General features: G+C 46.6%; 1 protein-coding gene across 1 annotated transcript; it reads left to right on the forward strand.

The window, feature by feature from the left end:
* The first annotated feature begins 6,424 nt into the window (after positions 1-6,424).
* On the forward strand, positions 6,425-21,093 carry LOC141937090 (alpha-enolase-like). Its single transcript, XM_074854491.1, has 11 exons — positions 6,425-6,456; positions 12,035-12,128; positions 13,445-13,540; positions 16,102-16,160; positions 17,027-17,096; positions 17,293-17,426; positions 17,540-17,759; positions 19,452-19,649; positions 19,905-20,130; positions 20,479-20,587; positions 21,031-21,093. The coding sequence occupies exons 2-11, from the start codon at positions 12,044-12,046 to the stop codon at positions 21,091-21,093; spliced, it is 1,260 nt and encodes a 419-aa protein (XP_074710592.1). The 5' UTR covers positions 6,425-6,456; positions 12,035-12,043.
* Positions 21,094-22,781: the final 1,688 nt, after the last annotated feature.

A 22,781-nucleotide genomic window follows, 5' to 3' on the forward strand; every position in this document is an offset into this window, starting at 1 on the left:
TTAGCTTCTTTGAAATTTTGCCCATGATGCTTTTTTTCCTTTTTGCCCCCTGGCTTTCAACTATACAGAGATCACAGAAGTCAGAGGCAGAAAAGTGCTAGAATTCATTTTTCCAGTTCACACAATCCCTTTAGGCTTCCTTCCTCTTATATAATATTTTGACGTGCTTGGCTAAATTAATCTTCTACTGACATAAATGCAGATACATTTGTTGATTCCACCGAAGCTTTGTGATAGAAATGGGCTTTGAGGCAGTCTGGGTAGACACCAGAGATTTACACCAGTGTTCCTAAAAGCAGGATTTGCCCATTTTGAAGTAGAGACATTTCCTCTGCAAATTCCATTTCACGGTCTGACAGATCTCAGCATTAGCTACCTGCAGTTCATTGTCAACCTAAATTTTCTTTTGCTCAGTTTCAGCCAATTACTCTTAGTTATAGCTATAGTCCTTGGATTATCTTAAATACTTTTCCCTTTTTAATGTTCACATCGCTTCTGAGGTGGTTATCGCCTCACCGCGCCAGAAGCATGAGCAGCCTTTCACTCACCATTTCCCCAGGGTGGCGAAAAGGACAATGTGATGCTATAAAAAGAAGAGAACATGGTCAAATAATCCCTCTTCATTTTCATTTCCAGGAAATGTAATTACAGTTCTTGTAATGTCTGTATAGGTCTGCTCTACGGACTGCTGAAAGTGTCTTCATGTTCTGGATCTCTGCTTGAGACTTTGGAAAAAAACAAAACGTGAAGGGAGGATTAGGAAGGGGGAGGTCAATCTTCCCTCTGCATTTAGGGTGAGATAAACAGGAACGTGGCCTGAGTGTGGGGATCAAGGAGTGCTGTCAAGAGCTATCCTGGGAGATATTTTTCCACCATACCAGGGCTCTATGCTATGGACTGGATGGTGGTGGGATAACAAAGAAATAATTCAGTGACAAGACAGCTTGTCAGCATGTGCAAACACCTGTCCACTGTCTCAGACACTCTGTTATTAGTATTTTATACATATCTGCACCTCCTTCCATAAAAATATTCATTTTGCACCTGATCTCCCAGTGTAATAACATGCAGAGGAAGCACAGTTGCTGCTCAGTCTCCCTGAAAATCAATATTAGTGGTGCATAAACACAGGAGAAGACCCCAAGCCCCTTAACAAACAAACACTCTTCACAGAACAAATAACGGCTCTGGAAATGCGGCTGTTGCCCATTGCTGGGTAAGCACTTTTCCTTTCTTATTTCAGCTGCATTGTGTGCTGAGCAGCTGTGACATCCAGTGGCCAAACACAATACAGTTGGCTTTGGTGCAGAACTCTTCATACATGGTAACAATAACAGAGACCTTCCATTGCACTTTTCATCTGCAAAGAGCTGTATAAACAGTAATTCATTAATCCCTACACAGCTCGGTGCGGCAGATGAATGTGGTGACCCTAAAAGTACACATGAGAAGGGAAAACCACTTTCCAAGTTCTCCACAAGCATGGCAATCAGCTCACCAGGGAGATGAGGAGCCTGTCTTTGGGCCAAAGCGCAGGACCTTCACCCACCACTGCAGATGGCAGCTGCTGAGAGATAAGGGATCAGAAAGGTGCGGCTCATTCAGCATCTAATGAAGAGGCCACATCTGAGAGAACGGTTGTGCTCTTTTTCCCTTTTCTCTTCTTTTCTTTTCTTTTTCTCTTTTTTCGGGTATGTCATCTCAAGTCATTTCATTATTCATGTGCCTAAAACCTGGGGTGTTTAATTGCAGAGTTAAGCTGTGAGACAAAAGCGTGATGGAAAAGGGGGATGAGAAGCAAGAGAGAAGGATGTAAAGTCAGCGGAGGTTTTGAATGCCTGGAAGAAAACATCTTAAATAGTTATTCAATCATTTTAATAGATACCCAGAAACAGCATTAGCCAGACTCTGTCATTACCTTTCCAATGAACGTTCCTTAAAAATACCACGATCTGCAGAGTCAATGAAGAGAAGAAATCTGAGCAACAGAGTGCTGACTTGTGCATCTGATTGCTTCCCTCCAGAGATCTCACCTCGACTGCAGTGATGTAGTAAGGCAGTCAGAGAGCCTCATTCATGAGGCCGCTTAGATACAGGACTGCTTTTCAAAAAGAAACTTATCAAAACATAAACAGGCTGGCACTTGCAGAACTGTCGGATAGAGGAGGTGAGGGTGGTGCATACACAACAACGCAGACACGTGTTTTTCAGGTGTTTGGTGAGGCAGTGGGGAGAAAGAGAAGTCCCTGAGTATTCAGGAAGCACTTTCAAGGTGCAATGAAAGCTCACGCCCTGGAATGCACCCTACACTGCATGATGGTTAAGCACATTAATGCACCAGCAAAGAAGTCCTGATCTGTGGTGGTTCTGCTCCCTGCCTTGGCATCCTCAGCTGTTTGAACCAGCGATTTCACACTCTGCAAAGCTCTGAACTCTCCTGCCCAACCACTTTGAACAGGGAAGGAAAAGGCTGGCCTAGTCAGCTTCTATGCTCATGAGCATGTGGCAAGCAGTCAAAAAAACTTACCTATATTACACTTACAATTTTACCATGGCCTATAAAGCACAAGGAACGACTAGGCCTTGCAAGGGAAGGGGATTTTGGTCACGAGAATTGTTTTGCATTTCTAGGTGGTAGATGCCTGTAAGCCAGATCTGTGTCGGTGGTTTTTGTCCATCTGCTCCACCAGCATGTTACACCAATGTGTTAGTGTACTTGCGTGGGCTGTCAAAGTGGATTACTAGCTACAGTGGCTTTATGTTTCCTGAAACTCTCTGTTCCCAGTGTCTACCCCATTAGCCATACATCCCCCTCCCAAACCATGAAAGAAATATATTATTTTAAAACAGTGTACTGAGTATTTGATTAACTGGTGACAAGCCCAGATTCCCATAAAAACTCATGCCTGCTAGATATCTCATAGCCTTAGAGATGCTCAACTTTTTCTTTAAAGAAAAAGAACAATCAGGCAGGATACATGACTAGGCAGTTGCATTTTTAATACCAGCTCTGACTTTTGTTTTAATATGTATGGTACAGTGCAATTTTAAATCTGCTGATCCAGGAAAAATTATACCAACACCTGAACAGTGCCAGACTTCTGATCATGGATGCCTGATCAATGCTGCCTTTAGCTACTGTAGTGCCAGTGTCTTCAGCTGCATCCTCTCTCGCAGACACACCATTCAGTGGAGCGGACGCGGCTCTTGGCACAGTGTCTGTGGCCAGAACCACAAGCGAGTCCTGCATGCTGGGGATGGGACCCTGCGAGTGGGGAGGATGCAGGTTCTCAGCATGCAGCTTGTTGCTCACACTCCAGAGGAGGAAATTTGTTTGCTTTATGCTGGTTTTGTGGTCACAAGGAGAGAAGAGCCTAGGCAAGGGACAAGTGGCAGAGTTCAGGCTGGTCTTCTACAGCTGGTCCTCTTCACAACTTTAGTTTGATTGAACAGGAATACAGAGCTGCAAGAGGCTCAGTGCTCAGTTTCCCAGGCCAGAGGGTTTGCTTCACACCCCACTTCTGCTGGTCACTGAGCTAATTATGACCTTTCATAATATGTCTTCTATTCCCAAAGAGCACCCTACCATACATCACCATCACTTGGCTCAATGTCCCTCAGCCTTAGGCTTTCTTGTGCTCCATCTTCTCCAGCTCATTATAAGACTCAACACCTCTATGTGATTTTCCATGCACAGCAGTCAAGGGACTTTGAAAGTGCAAAGATGGTGAAGTGTCTCTAATCCTGCAGTTATCCAGCATAAAAATCCAGTTTTATGATTTCCAGCATCTGATCGCTCAGAAGCATTTTTTTGCAGGGAAGGCTGCTCTCTCATGACTCTGCACCAGGCTGCAGGATAAATCAGGAATTACTCCCAAGGACACAGCTATAAGGGGTATAACATGCAGTTTTTGGGGGATTTGCACTCCAAAGAATCATCTACGTATAAAGTGACAGTTTAATTCTAAGGGGTTTTCCTGGTCAATACTGCTTTATCTCAGCTGTGTGCAACCCAGCAGCATTTCAACCTGACTCATGGCTGTGCAGCCCACAGGAATCTGCACCCCCAGCAAGGCAGAAAAAGTACAAAAACCCAGCATGCAGAGCTGCTGTGAGCATGTGGGCCATATCACGCTGTGACAAAACAGCCTGGGTTTCAAATGAATCTCCTTGCTAGGAGCCTAGGAGTCACGGGGGCAGCCTCGTGGGGTACTGTGTCAGCATGGCGTGCCTAGGGAAAGCGGTGAGTTCAACAGATTTCCTTTGCTTTTTATTAGACTTAAAGCTTGTCTCGAGGGGATATTCTCAGGAAGGAAAGAAAAATGTGCCCGGAAGAAATGATCGGTCAGTCAGGCTGGAAGGGTGAGGCAGTTCTGGAGCAAGAACAAACTTAACTAACTTTGCAAGCAACAAAATGGCTTTGTATGGTGCAGTCAGGATGAACTGGGCACTGTCAGACCCCTGGAGCCCCTAGACCCTGCTCGAGGCTTGGGGAACTTCACAGCTTTGATGTTATATACTTGAAATACTGCAGAGCCAGGCCCCCATCAGTCTGAACACAGGCTACGTAGTGTGAGGTGAAATGGGAAGAAGCAAAAGCTGAGGAATTGGGAATCCCCATGGGATTACATGGGTGGGTCTGGGCTCTGCAGTGTCCCAGCAAGACAAAGCGCCAGTCCCTGCTCGGGGCTTCACACTCTCACGGCTGGGAATGGTGCTGTGCCTTGATCAGGAGCAATCAAGTCCAGGAATGAAGACTAAGGGCATGGGAAGGTGAGAAGGGACAAGACCATGCTTTTCCCAGGTCAGCCTATGGCCTTGTTCAAATATTTTGACCTTACAATGGGATTCTCCTCATTGCAGACACCCTTCTGCAGTGCACGTGTGACTATCCCTCAGTTAAAAAATCCTGGAAGAAAAACAGGTTTATGGGAAGCGTGGGCACACCTATTCTCCATAATAAACCCACAAAGACCCTGTGTTACAACTGCAACTTCTCTAACACAACCAAAGCAGTACATTCCCTGGCAGCCATTCCACCGGGGAGAGCTTGGAGGAACGGTGGCAATCAGGGCTGAGGGGGACGGGGTCATGCCCCCCTCCCAGCACCACACACCCCACGGTCCAACGCTCCAGCACAGAGGAGATGGAGCGGAGCCTTGCCAAGCTGGCTGCAGGGAGCAGCTATGGGGGAGTGAGGATAAATAAGTCCAGGAAGGAACAGGATCCCTCCACGGTGCTGCAGCTGGGAACAACTCATGTGAGAGGTCATGTTCTTCTTAAACACCGTGACACGTGGTTACCGCTGAGTCCATAGAAAGTTGAGTATTACTTTCCAGGGATGGAGGCTTTGCGGATCCCAAAGCACCCGGTTCACTCGGTGGTGCATGGTTGGTACTTCACCATAGTGCAGCAGACTAAATAATTATCAATGAATAATTTGATGTTTTTTTCAACATCCATGGAGGGATTGGAGCTTTTCAGGAGCATGAGTCACTCCATTCTGTCTAAGTCTTTAATTCTGTGGCCTGGTGTTGAGCTCTGCTCTGCTCCATTATTTTTTGGTCACAACGTAGTCGTCAAGCTGTGTTGGGGTGTCAGATGCCCTTGTGCAGATCCAGGCAAAGCACTTGAAAAAAATTTTTGTTCCTGTTGCCACACTGGTGTCTGAGGTGTCATAACCGACCGCATAAGCGCTTCTTCTCCACCCCAGCAAGCGTAACAGTTATTCACTTCAAAATCAAAGTAAAACTTTATTGTATTTGCAATTAACCCTTTCCTAGAGCTAATAAACCCCCCTCTCTTCCCAGCCTTGCTCTCGTGCCGGTTTAGCCGCTGTTTCTACACCCACCTCGTGGGAAGCCACGGCTGCGCCTTTCCTCCCAGCAAGCAGGGACGGGATTTTGGCACTAAGCTGAACCTCATGCTTGAGCCTTTGCAAAATCAGCGCTCAACTTCCAGTTTTCGTGACAACAAACATGTTCAATCCTTCCTCTCGCCCCCCACAAGTGTGCGGGTACACAGGGTCCGCTGAGGTCGATGTACCCCCACGTGTGGGTCCGCGCACAAAGGAACTCGCAGAAAAGCCCCATGGATGTCACCCGTTTGTCACACAAGGCGCTGCCCTTCCCCACGCACCCGCGCTCCGCCACCTCCCTCCGCACACGCGGGGGGCCCGGGGCGGGGGGGGGGGGCGGGGGGCGGCTTCGCCCCCTGTCCCCGCACATAGCGCACGCACCCGAGCCTGCTTCTGGTGCGAGGCGGCGGTAGCCAATGGGAGGGCGGTGAGGGGCCAGGCCAGCCAATGGGAGGCGGGAGGCCGGTGGCTCATCTCATGGGGTGGGCTACAGCCTGGCGCCTGCGCAGGCGCTCGGTCCCAGTCGGAGGCGAGGCGGAGAGCGAGGCGAGGCGGAGAGCGGCGGCCCTGTGGAGCGGAGCGGGGCTGCGGGGCCGGAGGTGAGTGCGGCTGCGGCGGGGCCCTTCGGCCTCTCGGCCGTGCGTGGCCTCAGCTCCTCGCAGTTGTGCACGGGGCGAGAGGTCCCAACAGGGCCGCGGCCTCCGCTTTCCCCTCCTCGGGCAGCAGCTCCGAAGCCCCCGCGGCCTCCGTGAGATGGGGCCGCGCCGGCCCTGCCGGGGCGGTTAGGCCGGGCCTAGGCGGTCCCTGAGGGGGTGCTGGCAGCTGTGGTCGCGCTTCCCGCCACACAGCGCACCAGGCGCGGGGCGGGGGGAGTCCTGAGCAGGCCCCAGCCCCCTCAGGGTGGGCAGCAGGGTGGGGGGGGAGGGTAACATCTTCCGGGGGATGTGGTGGGTCAAGGCTTCAGCCAAACGCAGGGTTTAACCTCTTAATCATTAACAGTTGGTCTCGGATTGCGTGTCGTGATTTGGACCTGCCCCTCCTTAGTGGCAGCGGATGTCCTTCAGCTTCGCATCTCAAATATTTGATGTCAGCACTCGAATCTCTGTGCCTTAGATCTCCCAGTAGGGTTAATTAAGCACTAGTTATCTCACGGCAGTGCTTGTGGGCAGTGGCACCTGGCAACTTGATGGGCATTTCTAGATGTTAAGGTTTGAAATAAAAATTGTGTTTTAACCAGCCTGCCTTGTGCAGTGTTGCCGAAGAGGATTTTGGTCTTTCTCCTGTTCCGTTACTTGACTGTTGGCTCACAGGGCAGGGCTATGACTTTCTGAGCCTGGCAGGAAGTAGTGAAGTTTGTCATCCAAACCCACAGATCGAGGCATTGCAGTTTCAGGCCTCCATCTTACCAAGCAATGAGAGAGAAAGTAGTCCAACATGTCTGTGACTTATCCCCTGCCAGGCATTATTTAAAACACTTTGCCTCGTGTTGCAGAGCATGGAGGTGAATTAATACCACGTGGAACACAAGGGAATAGGATTGGGAAGTGCCCTGGTTGGTCCACATTTGTCCAGTTCTTAGGAATGCTTCAGCAGTAGAATTGATGTGTTAGAATCTAATGCAGTGAGGTCAAAGGTCTAATGAGCAATAAGCTTTTTTCAGTGGTGGTGGTGTGAGACTTGCAGTTTTACAGGGCCTTTAAGTCTCATGTAAGACATCCACTGATAACTGTATGGCAGTTCTGTAATAAGGCACTAACAAGGATAGTTCTTTCTTTGGCCAAATGTTACTGTTGTTTTTTAATGTCCATTCAGATCCTTGCAGTGCTCAGTCTTAATCCTCTCGACCTAAGAGAAATGCGGCTGCAGAGTAGCTCACAACTCTAGCTTTTGGTAGTCAAATTGGCTGTAAACAAAACTTTGGGAAATGATTTTAAGTTGGAGTAGTTTGCGTTGGTGTTAGAGTATTGCATTCCCTGTGCAGAGGACAGAACTAGGTAGGGACTAAGTGGTGATTTCTTGGACTTCAGCTGCTAGTGAGGCTCGTACTCAGAACTGGCTGTAACTTGGCCTTGAGGTAGGTAATAGTATGTGTGCTCCTGGGAAGGCCAGAGAAGCTAGTATGTGTGGTTCCTCTCCTAAAGGGAGACAGTGACCTTGCCAGCAGATCATAGGACAGAAAAAAAGGGGTTTAGGCAATGCACGCATTAAATACCGCTCCGTATTTGTGTGTGTTTGGCTAGCTCCATCACGAAGTACAAAGGTCTGGAGCAGGCAGTGCTACTGATGAGTGCTCTTGTGTTCAGTTAGCATTTGCAGAGCTAGACCTGTGCATGGGCTGACTCTCACTTTCTAGATGAGTTGACGGAACTGTTTGAGGCAGAATGCGTAATGCTCAGCTTGTGATGAGCTAAATGGCATCAGATTTTTACCCAGGAATAGCTCAGTGGGAAGCCTGTTTCTTGAACACAGAAATGAGGGGGTTTGCAAAATCAGCCAAAAAAAAAAAAAAAAAAGGTGTGAGGAATTTCTGGAATGGTGTGCAGTGCTGTGAAATGCCTCCTCCTAAAGAAAAGAGAGGGACTGCTGGAGAGGTCATTTGTCAAGGACACGAGCAATGTCAAACCTGGCAGGCATCCCCAGTGGAAGCTCTTGGCGTGTGTATTCCTGAAGTGCCACCCCTTGTGAAGGTGAATAAACAGTTCTTGCATTGCACTAAGATTTCCTGTGAGCTGGCTGTGCTTTCAAAGCACAAGGCACCTAATCTTTTATTGTAAAGCTATGGTTCTGAAAATGAAAGTAAGGCATAGCAGGTTCTGAAAATGAAAGTAAGGCCTAATCAGCTCTGAAGGCACTTTCCAGATAAATGGGGTTTCTTCCTCTTAGCCGTTGCCCAGTGCAAGTGCAGAGAGGTAAGTGTTAGCATGGATGGGACTGATAACTGGAGAGTTGAGGGGATTTATTTCTAGCTTGCATATTTACTGATTAAGTAGTGGCATCATGAAGACGAGCTTGAACTAAGTTGTCTTGCTTTCTAGGTTAGTCACATCTGTCAGTGTGCGGGTCTTACTGTAAAGCAGGCAATATATAGTAAAATCTTTGAGCTGCCTTATATGATACGCTGCTTAGAGGCAGGACAACTGGAAAGGACACTTTAAAGCCAAGGGGATAAACCAAGTGGCTACCCATGGTTTTAACACAGGGAGGGAAAATTTGCTGTGGAGGAAGAATGAGTTTATGAAGTTAAACCCCCTCCTCCCCAGTGCACACACTGTGTACAAGCAGCAGTATTTCTGAGATCCGGTTTTCTTGGCTTTGCAGTAACTACAGAGATTCATGACCATTTCTGTAAACAGGGTTACCACCCACACTGGCTTGCCAAAAAGTCAGCTTCCAGATAGTTCTGCTTCTGAGGCTGAGCTTTTGGCTCTGCAGCTGAGCTGGCTTTGGTGCCAATCGATGGCTTACAAGCATCTGTATGACTTGATTTTTAAAATGTAGCTGAGCTTACATAAGGCATTCCTTACTGAAGTTTTCTTAAGAAAAAAAATGTGAGAATGGGGGGAAAAAAGGAAGTGTTCAAAAGCTTGTGGTGACTTTCCTTTTAGGAGGAAAAGCTACTCAAGGTAGGGTGTAACTATTAATGCAAGTTCTTAATTAGAGCTGTGACTGTCTGTTTCTATTTCAAGATAGGTTACATTTGGCTCTGACCAGCTGCTGTACATGCCAAGAACTGTTGCACTTTAGTCCTTTATCAAAAAGAATTCTAACTCATAGCAGAGATATCCTGTGTTAGGGTTGCTTGGCTGCTCTTATGTGGTGAGGTGACATATTCTTAGATCTCTCAAGAGATTGAGATTTCTGTCCTCTCAACATATGTCTCTAACTCTCACCAAGTATAATAAGTTTTTCCAGTTGAAATAGTATGGAGTGGTGTTTTTGAACTGTTCTCATGATTGCAGGTGTTACTACAGGATAAAAGGTCAAGCTGGTGCTCACAGCAGCAGTTGCTGTGTGCTGAGGGGAGTGTGAGGCTTGTGAAGTCCCTGGGGAGGGTGTCTCAGGGGGTTTCTGTGCCCCTGGCACCCTTGGGCTGTGTGGGAGAGGGACTGGGTAGCAGTTTTCAGGAGAGCTGCAAGTTGGGTGGTGCCAGCTGTGCCTGAAGCCAGTTCAAGCTGCTGGAAGCCCTGAGGAAGCACCAACAACCAGGGTGTGGAAACAGGGAGAGTTGTCTGGGAGCAACATCAGCAGTTTGGCAGCTCTTGGGCTGCGGCCGGCCATGCTCGCCTGCAGGCTTAGGCTGCAGCCGCATGGTCACCCCAACTCAACTGGTGGCTGTGCAAGCCTACCCAGGAGCTTGAGGCTTCCAGGGAATTAGAAGGATGACATCTTTCAAAAGAATTGCTGCTTTATTAGTGGACTCTTCTTTTGCTAAGAACTGTAAGGAGACTGGGACCTGCTGAAAGAAAATGGTGTCCACCTGCTGTAACTGCAGGGCTGTAGCTGAAACCCAGACAGAAGCACTGCAGCTTACCTATGCTGATGTCACCACCCAGACAGTCCTCCCAAGGACTGGAGTAGCTGTCCAGACCTTAGGTTGCATGGACCTTCAGTATCTGGAAGTCCCTCTGGCACACAAAGGCAGCAGTGGATGTCATGGCTGCAAGTGCAACCCTGGGCAAAACTCCCTGAACTGAGCTATGTAGGTGTGAGGAGGAGAAAGATACATGGTCTTGTGCACTGTTCCGGGCTGAATGACAGCACTGCTTTAATGCTGTGCAAGGAGAAGGTGAGCTTGACTGCAGCTAACTGATGCAAGTAACTCTTGAGATGGAGGCTGGACCCTGGTTGCCACTTGGTGTGGAAGAACCTTCCCCGGTCCCCTGAAAGGCTCCTGTGTAACAGGCACGATGCTCTGGGGTTGAAGAATGAATAGCATGTGGGTAGTAGACAGGATCCAGGAAAAGCAAACCGTATAAAGTTGATCCAACCACCCATCCCCATTAGAACTAGTGCCACCAGAAAAGCATGTAAGGTATTAGTACCCATTTGCCATTCAATTTCTCTAGAGAAGTTGGTGCCCTACAGAAGCTTGCAGTTGTGACCTCACTGAGAGGCTGCCAAGTGTGGTGAAGCCTGGGAGTTACCATCTGCTTCTACTATTGTGTGGGGTCTAATGATACTGCAATGAGGTAACATAGAAACATCAAAAGAGACTGTGGCCCTTGGAGCAATGTTAAAAGGTTGAGGAGCCCAGGTGGTGGTCTCCTCTATCCTCCCAGTCAGAGGAAGGGATTTAGGAGGGAGGAGAAATTCAGCAGGTGATTGCCTGGCTGCCTAGCTGGTGCTGTACTTGGGATTTTGCCTTTTATGATTGAGGATCAGCCTTTGAGAAGCTGAGTCTTTTGGGAGCTGATAGGCTTCACCTGGCCAGACTTATGAGGGGAGCTTGAAACTAGACTCAGTAGGGAGTGAAGAAATGGGGTTTTGAGTAACAAAAAAGAACCGGGGACTGCTGATATATTAGGAGCCAACAGGGAAACAGTTATGAAATGCTTCAAAAAGGAATTCAGGCTAGTTCTAAAAAGTTGACAGGGTCAGTAGCCCAACTCAAGTGTCTCCACGCCAGTGCATGCAGTGTGGGTAATGAAACAGGAGGAGGTGGAAGCCCCTGCGTACCTGGAAAGCTGTGACCTAATTGCTGTCACTGAAACTTGGTGGGATGAACCCCACAACTGGAGTGCTGCCATCAATGGCTATAAACTGTTCAGGAGAGACAGGCAAGGGAAGAGAGGTCTGGGGGTTGCCCTTTTGTGTGTTGTTTGGTTTTTTTTAAAAAAAAGGAAAAAAAACCCAACAAAAAGAATGATTGATTGCACAGAGCTGTGTTTGAATAATATTGATGAACATGTTGAGACTGAAAGTTCTAAACTGAACAGAGGGTAGATTTAGTTTGGCTATAAGGAATTTTTTTTATGATGAGGATGATGAGACACTGGAACAGGTTGCCCAGAGAAGTGGTAGCTGCCCTCTCCCTGGAAGAGTTCGAAGTCAGGTTGGATGGAGCTTTGAGCAACCTGGTTTAGTGAAAGATGTTGGCAGGGGGGTTGAACTAGATGATCTTTAAGGTCCCTTCGAACCCAAACCAGTCTATCATTAATACTAAACTCTTCTTTTCAGGTGTTAAAGATGTCCATTCTTAGGATCCATGACCGTGAAATCCTTGACTCGCGTGGGAATCCCACTGTTGAGGTAGACCTCTATACCAACAAAGGTGAGTCCTTAGCTGTAGATGTTTATTTCTTTCTTGCATCTGATAGAACTGAAGAGGCGGTCAAAAGTATACAAACTGTCCTGTTCTAGCAGTGGATTTGTGCTTTACTCTTTCCTCTATACATGTAACATGTTGCTGAGCTTGCTGTGGGACTTGGAGGACAAACCTAGACCTCATTCTACTGGGATGAATTTGCTGAGCTCAAGTTATTGGCCTGGACAGTGAAAGGGCTTCCTGAAGAGTGCTGCTGCTTACAGACTAGATTATGCAAGCGTTAATCCAAACCTGCCTTCTTCCTCTTGCCCCAAGATAGCACTTGTAGACTTGGAGTTAACAAGGTCTCCATTCCTGTCCTTAAGCAACTGCTAATAGTCTTAGTTTTCAGTATGACTGCACTTGAAGTTTAATTTGTGACTTGTCTAGCAGTCACTTTGTGTAATGGAAGTCTGCTACAGAGCTGAATCTTGGGTAATGGTTTCTTCTCTGTGTAAGTACTCAGGCATGACTAAACTTGTCTAATTGGGTTTTCACATATAACATCTTATATTTTTAATTATTGTAGGACTTTCCCTTGGTTTGTTAGTTGTTCATCCCACATCTGATAGGATCTGACAAAGGCATTGTGCAAACACATACCAATGTGGTTTGGTGGAATGAGCAAACACAATAGCTGTAATACACTAACTAAATAGCTGATCTTTCTGCCTCAGAAGATTAATGCAGTCATTTAATGAGGTTACCCCTACTAAGCTCTTTGCTGTAGTGGGATAAGGGAAAGACTGGAGACTGGCATCTTGAACCACAGGCAGAACAGACTCCAATGTACCGATTTGCTTAAAGTTCAGCATCCTTGGCTGGAGGAATGGGCTGTCTGGGTGGCTGTGCTGTTGTTGGAAGAGCTCAGAACTTGTATTAACAAAATAGGCCTCTTAATTGTCCCTTTTATGCCTTATCTTAGAAGCATTTAAGAGCTTGGCTGCCAGACTGAGCTCAAAAGTAGATTCAGTGAATAAAGCCACCTTTTTGGAAGGGAAATTGATGACTTCCTGAACTTACTCTTCCACTGTGCATTTCAAGTGCTTAAGTGAGTCAGCTTGTTGTTGATCAGTGTGAGGGAGACACTGATGACTTGGTGATGCTGTGAAGGAGCAGAAAGTGCTCTCAGCATCACTGTGTACGTAAGCAGAGATGTGGTTTAGAGACTAACTCTCCCATCTTCAGGGGTGGAAGTATGTGACAGGTTGGGATGATGTATGGGTGGAGAATATTTTGTGGCCTTGAATGTGCCAAGACAGTTCTTTTTCTGTTGTGAACAGGTCTGTTCAGAGCCGCTGTTCCCAGCGGTGCCTCAGCTGGAATCTATGAAGCTCTGGAGCTTCGTGACAATGACAAGTCACACTACCTGGGGAAAGGTAAACTGGAATTTTGGCGCATTACAGTGGCTGTGTTGCTGCATATGTTTATGCCAGATTGTAGCAGAGGACACATGTAGGAGAGTCCATGTTCTGTACGAGATGTGGCAATTAAGCAAAAGCCATGGAGATTAACAGTGAGATGACAGCAGTGCACACCACACATCGGCTGTGTGGCTGGGGCAGAGGTAAAGCCCAGACTGCTGGACTTGCCATGGAATGGTGTGGAGAGTGACTGCCTCCAGCAGTGCAGCTCTGTCGTGGAGATCCCTGTGCTTCCGTAGGTGGGTACGTGGAGCTCCGGCGTGCCAGATGGGTGATACTGTCGCTAGTACAGTATGCCCAAACACCCTTTGTTACACCACTCCTGTCACCCAGCTTGTTGGTGCATGTCAGTACAGAGTGCTTTAGTAGTGTGTCGTAAGAGCATCTAAACTACGTGCTTCAGAAGGCTCGGTGGTACTGCAGCTAGTCACAGGATCTCCTCGTAGATCAAACTTCTGAAGAACTGTTAAATGCATCTGCTCTGGCACTATAGACTCCTTAGAATCCAGCATGTTAAATCCTGAACCTGAGGTTTATGCCGACTGCTGACTACAGCTAACACGCAGCTTTACGCTGGTAATCGTGGAAGATGCTTTTGTTTCAGACTGCGTAATAGCTAAAGCCACTTAACATTTTGTCTGTCATTACAGGTATCCAGGATACTGAAGTCTGTGCTAGTGGCATAATGTTTTAGTTGTCTGGGGACTGATTGTATGTTCTGGAAGGAAATTAAACACAGCAGTCACCAGACTGGCTTGGGAACAAGTGTGGGAGAAAATGAATAGCCATGTACAAGATGTCATTACCTAATAAACATCCTAATAGTTCTTACGACTACTCTGAGAGCTTGGACAGTCAGGACTCCTTTTTAGCTTGCTGCTGTACAAGCATTGGTGATGCCTTCCAAGTATATGCAATCTACCTAACTTTTGGCTGGGAGAGAGAATTTCTTGTCTTCAAACTTTTCTGCCAGTCCAGCAAAAGGAAGCTGAAGTATTTTGTGCCTATTAAGAAAGAGCAGTTAGTGAATAATTACTGAATTGAACTTGGAGAGCTTTGAGAAGATTCATGGTTGTTACTACACAGAATAAACTTGTAGATGACTGACTATCCCAAAGAGCTGAAGAACTTGTGGTGTCTACCTTGGGCACTTTTCCTTGAGAAGAGTAAATGTGTACTTGCCTCAGTGTGCTAAATATGTGTGTGCTTAGACCTGTTAAATCTGATCCTACAGGCAGCTCTTCATGGCATTTAACTGGACAGTAGCCTGAGCTGCTACAACAGGCTATCACAGCTGAAGGATTTTGTCAGCTGGGGAATAACATGAGTTATGAAAAACTAATCACCAGATGAGATGAGTTGTAGATAGCTGGTAGGTCTTTTGTAATATAAATCTGCAGACTTAGACCATTTAAAAGGCAATTGATGTGGTTCAGGGCGCACTTAATTAGCATTCACCAGTTCTGAAGCGCTTAGGTCTCTGGTAATCTTGAAACACTACACAGGGATGACAGTATTACTTAGGCTAATATTGGTAGCTGGCTAATGGTCTCTGCTTAGGGGAAGGAAGCAAGTTCGTACTGGAACTGCTGGTTTATGCAATGGTGTATCCACATAGACTAAAAGGGCGGTGCTGTGTTCATGCTTTATTGCCTGTCTGAAACCAGGAGCAGACGATCAATCAATTTCTGTGCCTGCATCCAGGTACAGAGGCATTGTATCAAGTGTAAAATGTGTTAGGGTGATGCTTTAGCAACAGTACAAAATAAGAGCAGATAGTGAAATGCCTGAGCTGCTGCATGATTAACTTCTGGGAAAACCTTTTTCCTTCCCCTTACTCATCCATTCTATGAATGGATAGGGGTAGCCTATCCTAACGCCTTTTCTAAATGCTGTCATTTGTCTACTTGAAGTTTGGGTCCACGATGGTGCTTGCAATAGTACAGAAACCTGGTTGGAAGGACCAAACACAGCCTTGCTGGCTGCTGCAGAGTTTCCTCTACCCTTCGAACCCTTTTGTTTCTAGTCTGCTGCTCGGTATCAGAGACTGGCTGACTTGTAGGTCTGTTTACCTATTTGTGTCCTTTTCTTTTTCTTGCATGACTGCCTGTGGTTTTGGCTGTGGGTCCTCATCTCTTCCTTGATTCTCTTGTCCATTTCACTTCTGTCAGGTGTATCCAGAGCTGTTAAATATGTTAACGAGTTCCTGGGGACAGCATTGTGTACACAGGTAATGGATGTGCTTTTAGTGGAACCTTGTCACTTGCATGAGTTTCTCCAGTGCATGGTCTTGCAAGCTAACGTTGCAGCAGGCATTCCTAGACAATGCTTACTTCATGCAACTTCGATTCAGTCAAGATGACCTCTAAGTGTTCAGATTTGGCTGTAAGCTCAGGTTGGATTGGGGTTTGAATAGCATGAGGTGGTATTCTTGAGATTATTGTTACTGAGATCACCTACTAATGCCTGCGTAACCAGTGTGGTTGACCAGTGTCTGATTTGCTTGTTCCTTCCAGGTGTCTCAAAAGCTGTTGAGCACATCAATAAAACAATTGCACCTGCACTGATTAGCAAGGTAGGAGCAATCTGTCTTCTGCTAACATCAGCTAATGCCAGTCCAGCGTATCCTAACTGATGGGTTGTCGCTCTAGAGGCAGTTACAGGAGTTGTATTACGTGGAGGGGGTGTTGGCCTGTGTATTGGAGTGCATGTGAACAAACGGGCCTACAGCAATTGCTTTACTGAATGACTGCATATCTAACACTTAATCAGAACGATCTCTAGCAGCCTAGTGTTGTAGTGTGCAGAAATCCTTAAGCACCTGGGAACTCCATGGTGCGCGGTTCAGATAGAAGCTGCTTTGTGCTTAAAACTGTGGCTGAGTGATCAGGAGGGACTGGGACTGGGTTTTATCCAGGCTGGCTAATTTGGAAGGGAATCTGAGGGGATCTTAGTCAAGTCTGCTTGAGTGTGAGATTCCTGTGCACTTTGTGGGCACTAAGCCCTAGCTAGAAAGGACGATGCAAAACTAAGTGGTAATGCATGAAGTGATTGATTGCACATTCTTAGTGACAATTCCAAACATGGTATACTAAGTTACAAACAGGTGTATGTTGTGAGCAAGCTGGGCATCTTTGAGCTTGTGCTCCTGTGCCAGGCAGATCCATGTCAGGGAGTCAAGGGACACGATAGTCTTGCAGCTCTGAATGAGAAGAACAAAACAAGCTTTTGATGTTTCCAACTTATCTGTCAGCCTTGGTCTGCTTGAAGGGACCAGAAGGTGCTGTGGTGTGATAATGACAAGAACTAGTCTCTTCAACTGTTGGTAGTGGCCCTTAAGCAAGTCTTGGTGCCTGTCAGGGAAATAAAAATGCAGTGGGTAGGTGAGTTTGTAGAGCCAGGTTTGGTGTCAAGCAGCGCTTTGCTTGCTTCTCTCTGCAGAATGTCAACGTTGTGGATCAAGAGAAGATTGACAAACTGATGCTGGAAATGGATGGAACGGAGAACAAATGTAAGTGGACTTTGTGTTGCAGTGAGGCGTGAAAAGATGAAGATTGCCTTGTAGAATTCTAGCTCACCTTATCAGAAACCATGGGCAGTGCATGGCATCTGCTGTGCACTTCCATAACCAAGACCGTGGTGCTGGTATTGCCATCTCTTGATGAAGACATAACATTTCTGTAAATGATTTCTTCTTCCTGTTTCAGCCAAATTTGGTGCCAGTGCCATCTTGGGTGTATCTCTGGCTGTATGCAAAGCTGGTGCTGCTGAGAAGGGTGTCCCCTTGTACCGTCACATTGCTGACCTTGCTGGAAATGCAGAAGTCATTCTTCCAGTTCCTGTAAGTCTCTAGCTAAAGACTTGATCTGGTGGTCTTAAGTTTTCTAGAGAATGACGAGTTACCAATTTACCCTGAAACAATCTAACTTGACTTTTCTTTTTGGTTACTCCAAGGCTTTCAATGTGATCAACGGTGGCTCTCATGCTGGCAATAAGCTGGCTATGCAGGAGTTCGTGATCCTCCCAGTGGGTGCTGACAGTTTCAAGGAGGCATTGCGCATTGGTGCAGAGGTGTATCACAATCTGAAGAATGTAATCAAGAAGTATGGCAAGGATGCAACCAACGTGGGTGATGAGGGTGGCTTTGCCCCCAACATCCTGGAAAATAAAGAAGGTAAGAACGAGCTGGGTGTGGGAGGAGGAGCTTTAACTGTTAGCCAGAGAAAGAATCGGAGAATCCTAGAATGGTTTGGGTTAGAAGGGACCTTAAAGATCCTCTAGTCCCAACCCCCCTGCCACGGGCAGGGACACCTTCCACTAGATCAGGTTCCTCAAAGCCCTGTCCAACCTGGTCCTGTCTGAAGACCAGACCTGTCCTGTAAGAATGGGAAGCAGGATCAGTAGGTTTTAGGACTTGCTGCTGTTTCTTTGCTTCTCACCTTGACAAACTTGCCAAGATGCTGTACTGGTGTGGTCCAGTGTAGGAGCACAGAGCTATTCCCTTGGGCATCAGTTTATGCAGCTTGACAGGATGGCTTTGACTTCAGTGCCTCATACCCCCTTCCAGTTGAAAAGTGGTGTGGGAATGTCTGTGCATTGCAGGCTTCCCAGAAGTCAGTAGTCAAAGCTTAGTGGAGTTGTTTTTCTGCTGACAAAGGAGGAAGATAGTTTGAACTATGCCTGGTAATGTGTGGGAGTGCATGGAGGCTTGCCTGGGAAGTCGAGGCATTTGCTGCTTCCGCAGCCAAACAGTTCTGTCCAGAAACCTGTGGGGGACGGAAGCAGTTTGTCTTGTGGAAAGTGAAATACCTGTTTCTACAAAAACTGTACAAGAGCTGTTTTTCTGCCTCTTTTGCAGAAATGGAGCTCAGTAGAATACTAGAACTCTTAAGTTGCTTGTTACTTTAAAGCTGTTATATTATTGTTGAAGGTGGCCACTGAACTTCATTGCCTTTTCTGTCACTGAAGATACTGAGCCAGCACCAGAAATTGGGGCATTTCCAAATCCCACAGTTGTGTGCAGCTCTTGCTAGGTGTGTACCCTGGCAGACACCGGTGAAGATGACCTTGAATGACTATTAGTGTCCAAGGAATTTGTGTTGCTGGCAGCAGCTGCTTTTGTAGTTTGTACTATATTAACATCTTTTTTAAAGAAAAAAAAAAACCCAAACAAAGAAAACCCCACAAAAACCTGCCCAAAAGCACTTGATTTAAGCTTCCTACTGTAAATAGCCTGGCTGACGCAGCTGCTGGCTTGGAGTTAGGGGTGATTGGACAATCTTCCCGGTCGTGACCGTACTGAATTTTGTTGCTTGGACTCTGACAAACAGGGTAGAATAGTGGGTAGTATCCATAGACTCCAACTGAGTAGTTCTGTTCCCTCTTCTGCATGTAAATGTGCAAGTGGAGAACAGGGGGATGCAAAGAGAGGGTGCCCTGTGCAGAGGCAGGCTGTGTATCACGTTGCCTGTCAGTGTTCAGATGCTTTTGTGGTCAGCACCTGATCTGGAGCTAAAAGGGATTAAACTGCAGTCCCTGCTTCCTGCCCACATGCATAAAGCTGAAAGAGGATGTAGTATCTAGTATTAAGCTTTCTGGGCTGATATGTAGTCCTGCGTGAAGAGATTATGAATCCCATAATGGTGTCTCAAGGGTATTAACAAGCTAAAAGAAGTATTAAAGTAATGTCTTGTTCCAGTCAGTTCAGAAGTGGGAGATTTTAAGAACCTGTTCTGTGGCCTTTGTGCTTTCCTTAGGGGGTAATGGAGATTCTTTGGCAAGTGAATATACTGTTGTGGGTAAATGACTAGCTTTTGAGTTAAGGTGTTTGTTGGGAACTCAGAAATAATACTTTGTCATGTTTCAGCTCTGGAGTTGCTGAAGACTGCTATCAGCAAGGCTGCCTACTCCGAGAAGGTGGTCATTGGCATGGATGTGGCTGCCTCCGAGTTCTACCGTGATGGAAAGTATGACCTGGACTTCAAATCTCCTGATGATCCCAGCAGATATATTTCTCCTGATCATCTGGCTGACCTGTACAAGGGCTTTGTCAAGAACTACCCTGGTAAGTTGTTCGTCAACAAGAAGCACAGTAGTAATGGTGAATAGGGGTCGATTGCTGAAGGGAGGAGCTAGGATGCAGCCTCCCTTACAAGAGGGATCAAGAGCAGACCAAGCAGCTAGCCTTTTAGGAGGCTTAGGAATGTTCTCTGCGGTGGGTAGTACTTGGCTGCAACACTTCAGTACCACTGCTTTCAAACAAGACCTTTCAGGGTGGCGTTGTGATAAATACAACACTGCTCCTTGTGTCCCTCTACAGTGGTGTCCATCGAAGACCCGTTTGACGAGGACGACTGGGCTGCCTGGAAGAAGTTCACTGGCAGTGTTGGTATCCAGGTGGTGGGTGATGATCTGACTGTGACCAATCCAAAGCGGATTGCCAAGGCTGTGGAGGAGAAAGCCTGCAACTGCCTCCTCCTTAAGGTCGACCAGATTGGCTCTGTGACAGAGTCTCTGGCAAGCGTAAGTTCTCCCCTCTTGGCCGTGTCATGGAGGGGGATTGCCCAATTGAGGGACATGAACGTACAGACCAGAGCTAGTGGAATAGGGATCTGTTGATGGGGCATCTGTGAAGGGAGAACAGTTGTTAACTAATAGAGGATACTGACAGGTAAACCTGTACGTTTGTGGTCTTGAAGTCATATAGGCACCTCAAACAACTTCACTGGGTTGAAGTGTGTGTAAAAGCAGCTCTTTATCACGGCATTGTCATGTGATCCAAAGCCTAACGTGTACCAAAGGGCAGGTCTGTCTTGCCAAAGCGAGGATCACTCGAGCAAAGGCTGCTAAGCAAGTAGGGATGGTCTGGGGCCTTATCTGTTCATCTCTTGTAGCTGCAAGCTCACCCAGTCCAATGGCTGGGGTGTGATGGTGAGTCATCGCTCTGGAGAAACAGAAGACACCTTCATTGCTGATCTGGTAGTTGGTCTCTGCACTGGCCAGGTGGGTATCTGTACCTGCTGTAGTTTCCCTTTTTGCTTGATGGGATAATACGGTGATGAAGCCATGCTGCACACTAGATAGGCTCTGCTCTGACTTAAGGCATGCATGTTTGTTTTTTCTGTATATAGGAAGCTGATTTGTCTAAGAGGAGTGTGAGAAGGGAGCATGTTACCTTACGTAAACTCACCTTTTAACCAATAATTTAAAAAAACTTGGCCAACTCCAGTGGATGTATTGGGATTTTCTGCTACTGAAGTTGTTGGCAAATGTACACACTTGCTCCCAAGCCCTGTCCTGTTTGAGTATACAGATACCTTGAATCTGATACTGAAATAAAGCTTGTGATTTTGCTTGTTACTCAACAGAATAGGGTAGTCTTGTGTTGGCATCTGTGGCCTTATATCTATTATAGTTCCTTACTAACTTTCTGATTTCCATTTCAGATCAAAACCGGTGCCCCTTGCCGATCTGAGCGTCTAGCCAAGTACAACCAGCTGCTGAGGTGAGATTCTCAGGGAAGAGGGTTGAGGGTTAAGCCTGACGTAAAATGGATGCTCCACTAATGTATTTGGGGCACAGCTTGGTCTTCTGCGTCTCAGAAACACGCTGGTGGACATAAACTGACCCTGGCAGAAGTGCTGTTGGGCTGGTGCTGTGCTTGCAGAGCTGACTGTGGGGTTAAGGATGAGTCGGATGGGCAGTGTCTGTAATGGACACGCTGAAGGGGAACTTCATATAAAGCATCCTCTGACACTAGACATCAGACATTGTCTTTCTGTCTGCAAGATGCTGTTCCCTTGGGCAAGTGTGTAAAATGTTTGGGTCAAGTTATGGCAGATGGGACATAGTGACCAGTGTGGTTAAAGGTGTGTAACTGAAGTTGCTTGGTGGGAACTGGCTTGTCACTCTGTAGTATCTTCAGTACCAGGTAGATCAGGTGATTTAGTGCTCTTTTCCCAGGTTGGTCAGAGCTTTGTGAGTTCACCCCTCAGCTACGAATACTATCAGTACTGTTACACTACTTATCAGTACTGTTGATGCTGATTTGGTCACTGCAAAATCCTTTTTTCCCTTTTTTTGTCTTTTTCCCAAAACTTGAGTCTAATTGTACGAGATGATCCCTGGCTCTAGGAGTGAACCAAGGTTCTGTAGTACAGGAGGATTTGGGTGATGTCTGTTTTACTTTAAAACCTAGAAGTGTGTGTTTAACGAACCATCTATTTGCAAGAAAAGGATAAATCATCTTGTTGCTAAAGCAGAGGAGCACCTTAGAAAAGTAATTTCTGGTTGTGCCACTATTACCTTCTCATCACGAAGAACAGTTACAGAGATGACACCAGAGTACTTCAATGCTGCCAAACCCAATATTTGTAAGACTTTGGGCTTCATAATATAAGTCACTCCTGCTGCTTAGAAGCAGTGTGAATGTCTGTTGTGCTGCACTGAATTCCACCTATCTTGTAGTCCGTGCAGCCTGATAGGGAACTGCAGAAATCAATGGAGGGTGGCATGAGCTGGCAAAAGGCAGGTCTTGGCTGGCACAGTCACTATTTCTGTCCTGGATAGAAAAATGAACCCACTGAGGTCCAAGAGGGCAGTGTGGGTATTTGGACAGTCAGGTGCTTCTGCTTGAACAAAGTGAAGATGGAGATTTAATATCCAAACATTCCAACACTTTCTGAAACATCTTCTGGGTCACACAACCCTGCCAATAGAGAAAGGACCAGACACTTCCCAGACCAACTTATCAGATCTTGATATGGTAAGTTTACAGATCTGTCTGCTCCTCTGTTTTTATTTCACGCATCTGTGTGGCTGAGCCTCTTCTAAAATGGTCTTTGAGGAAAGCAATGGAAAAGGAAGAAGGCTTGCAGGATGCTACCTAGCATTGCTTTTATGCCGTGAAAATAGGGTCTCATTCACCTCTTAGTTCCAGAGCCTCATGTCTGCTACTGTTTACCTGCAGAGTGTGCTTCTTTTGTGGCAATCCCCTTTCCTATTGCTGGGGGATCACACTGGTATATCTGCCTCTTGCTTAACTGACTGGGAGCCATTTATGCAGCTGATAAAGCATTATCTGTATACGACTTATTTTCAGGCAAATAATTTGTTACTTGAATTATTGTTTCACCTTGAGGTCCCAATTGTAGCTCAGGACTGCGTATGATACTGAATTAGCCTTGACTGAACATGC

This window comes from Strix uralensis, chromosome 37, assembly GCF_047716275.1.
Source record: "Strix uralensis isolate ZFMK-TIS-50842 chromosome 37, bStrUra1, whole genome shotgun sequence".
Lineage (NCBI taxonomy): Eukaryota > Metazoa > Chordata > Aves > Strigiformes > Strigidae > Strix > Strix uralensis.

Bases quoted from the DNA above. Each gene is read 5' to 3' on its own strand.
- LOC141937090 (XM_074854491.1), top strand. From the start codon at position 12,044: ATGTCCATTCTTAGGATCCATGACCGTGAAATCCTTGACTCGCGTGGG. The intron at 19,650-19,904 runs GTAAGTTGTTCG...GTCCCTCTACAG, and splicing joins CTTTGTCAAGAACTACCCTG to TGGTGTCCATCGAAGACCCG. The intron at 20,588-21,030 runs GTGGGTATCTGT...TTTCCATTTCAG, and splicing joins TTGGTCTCTGCACTGGCCAG to ATCAAAACCGGTGCCCCTTG.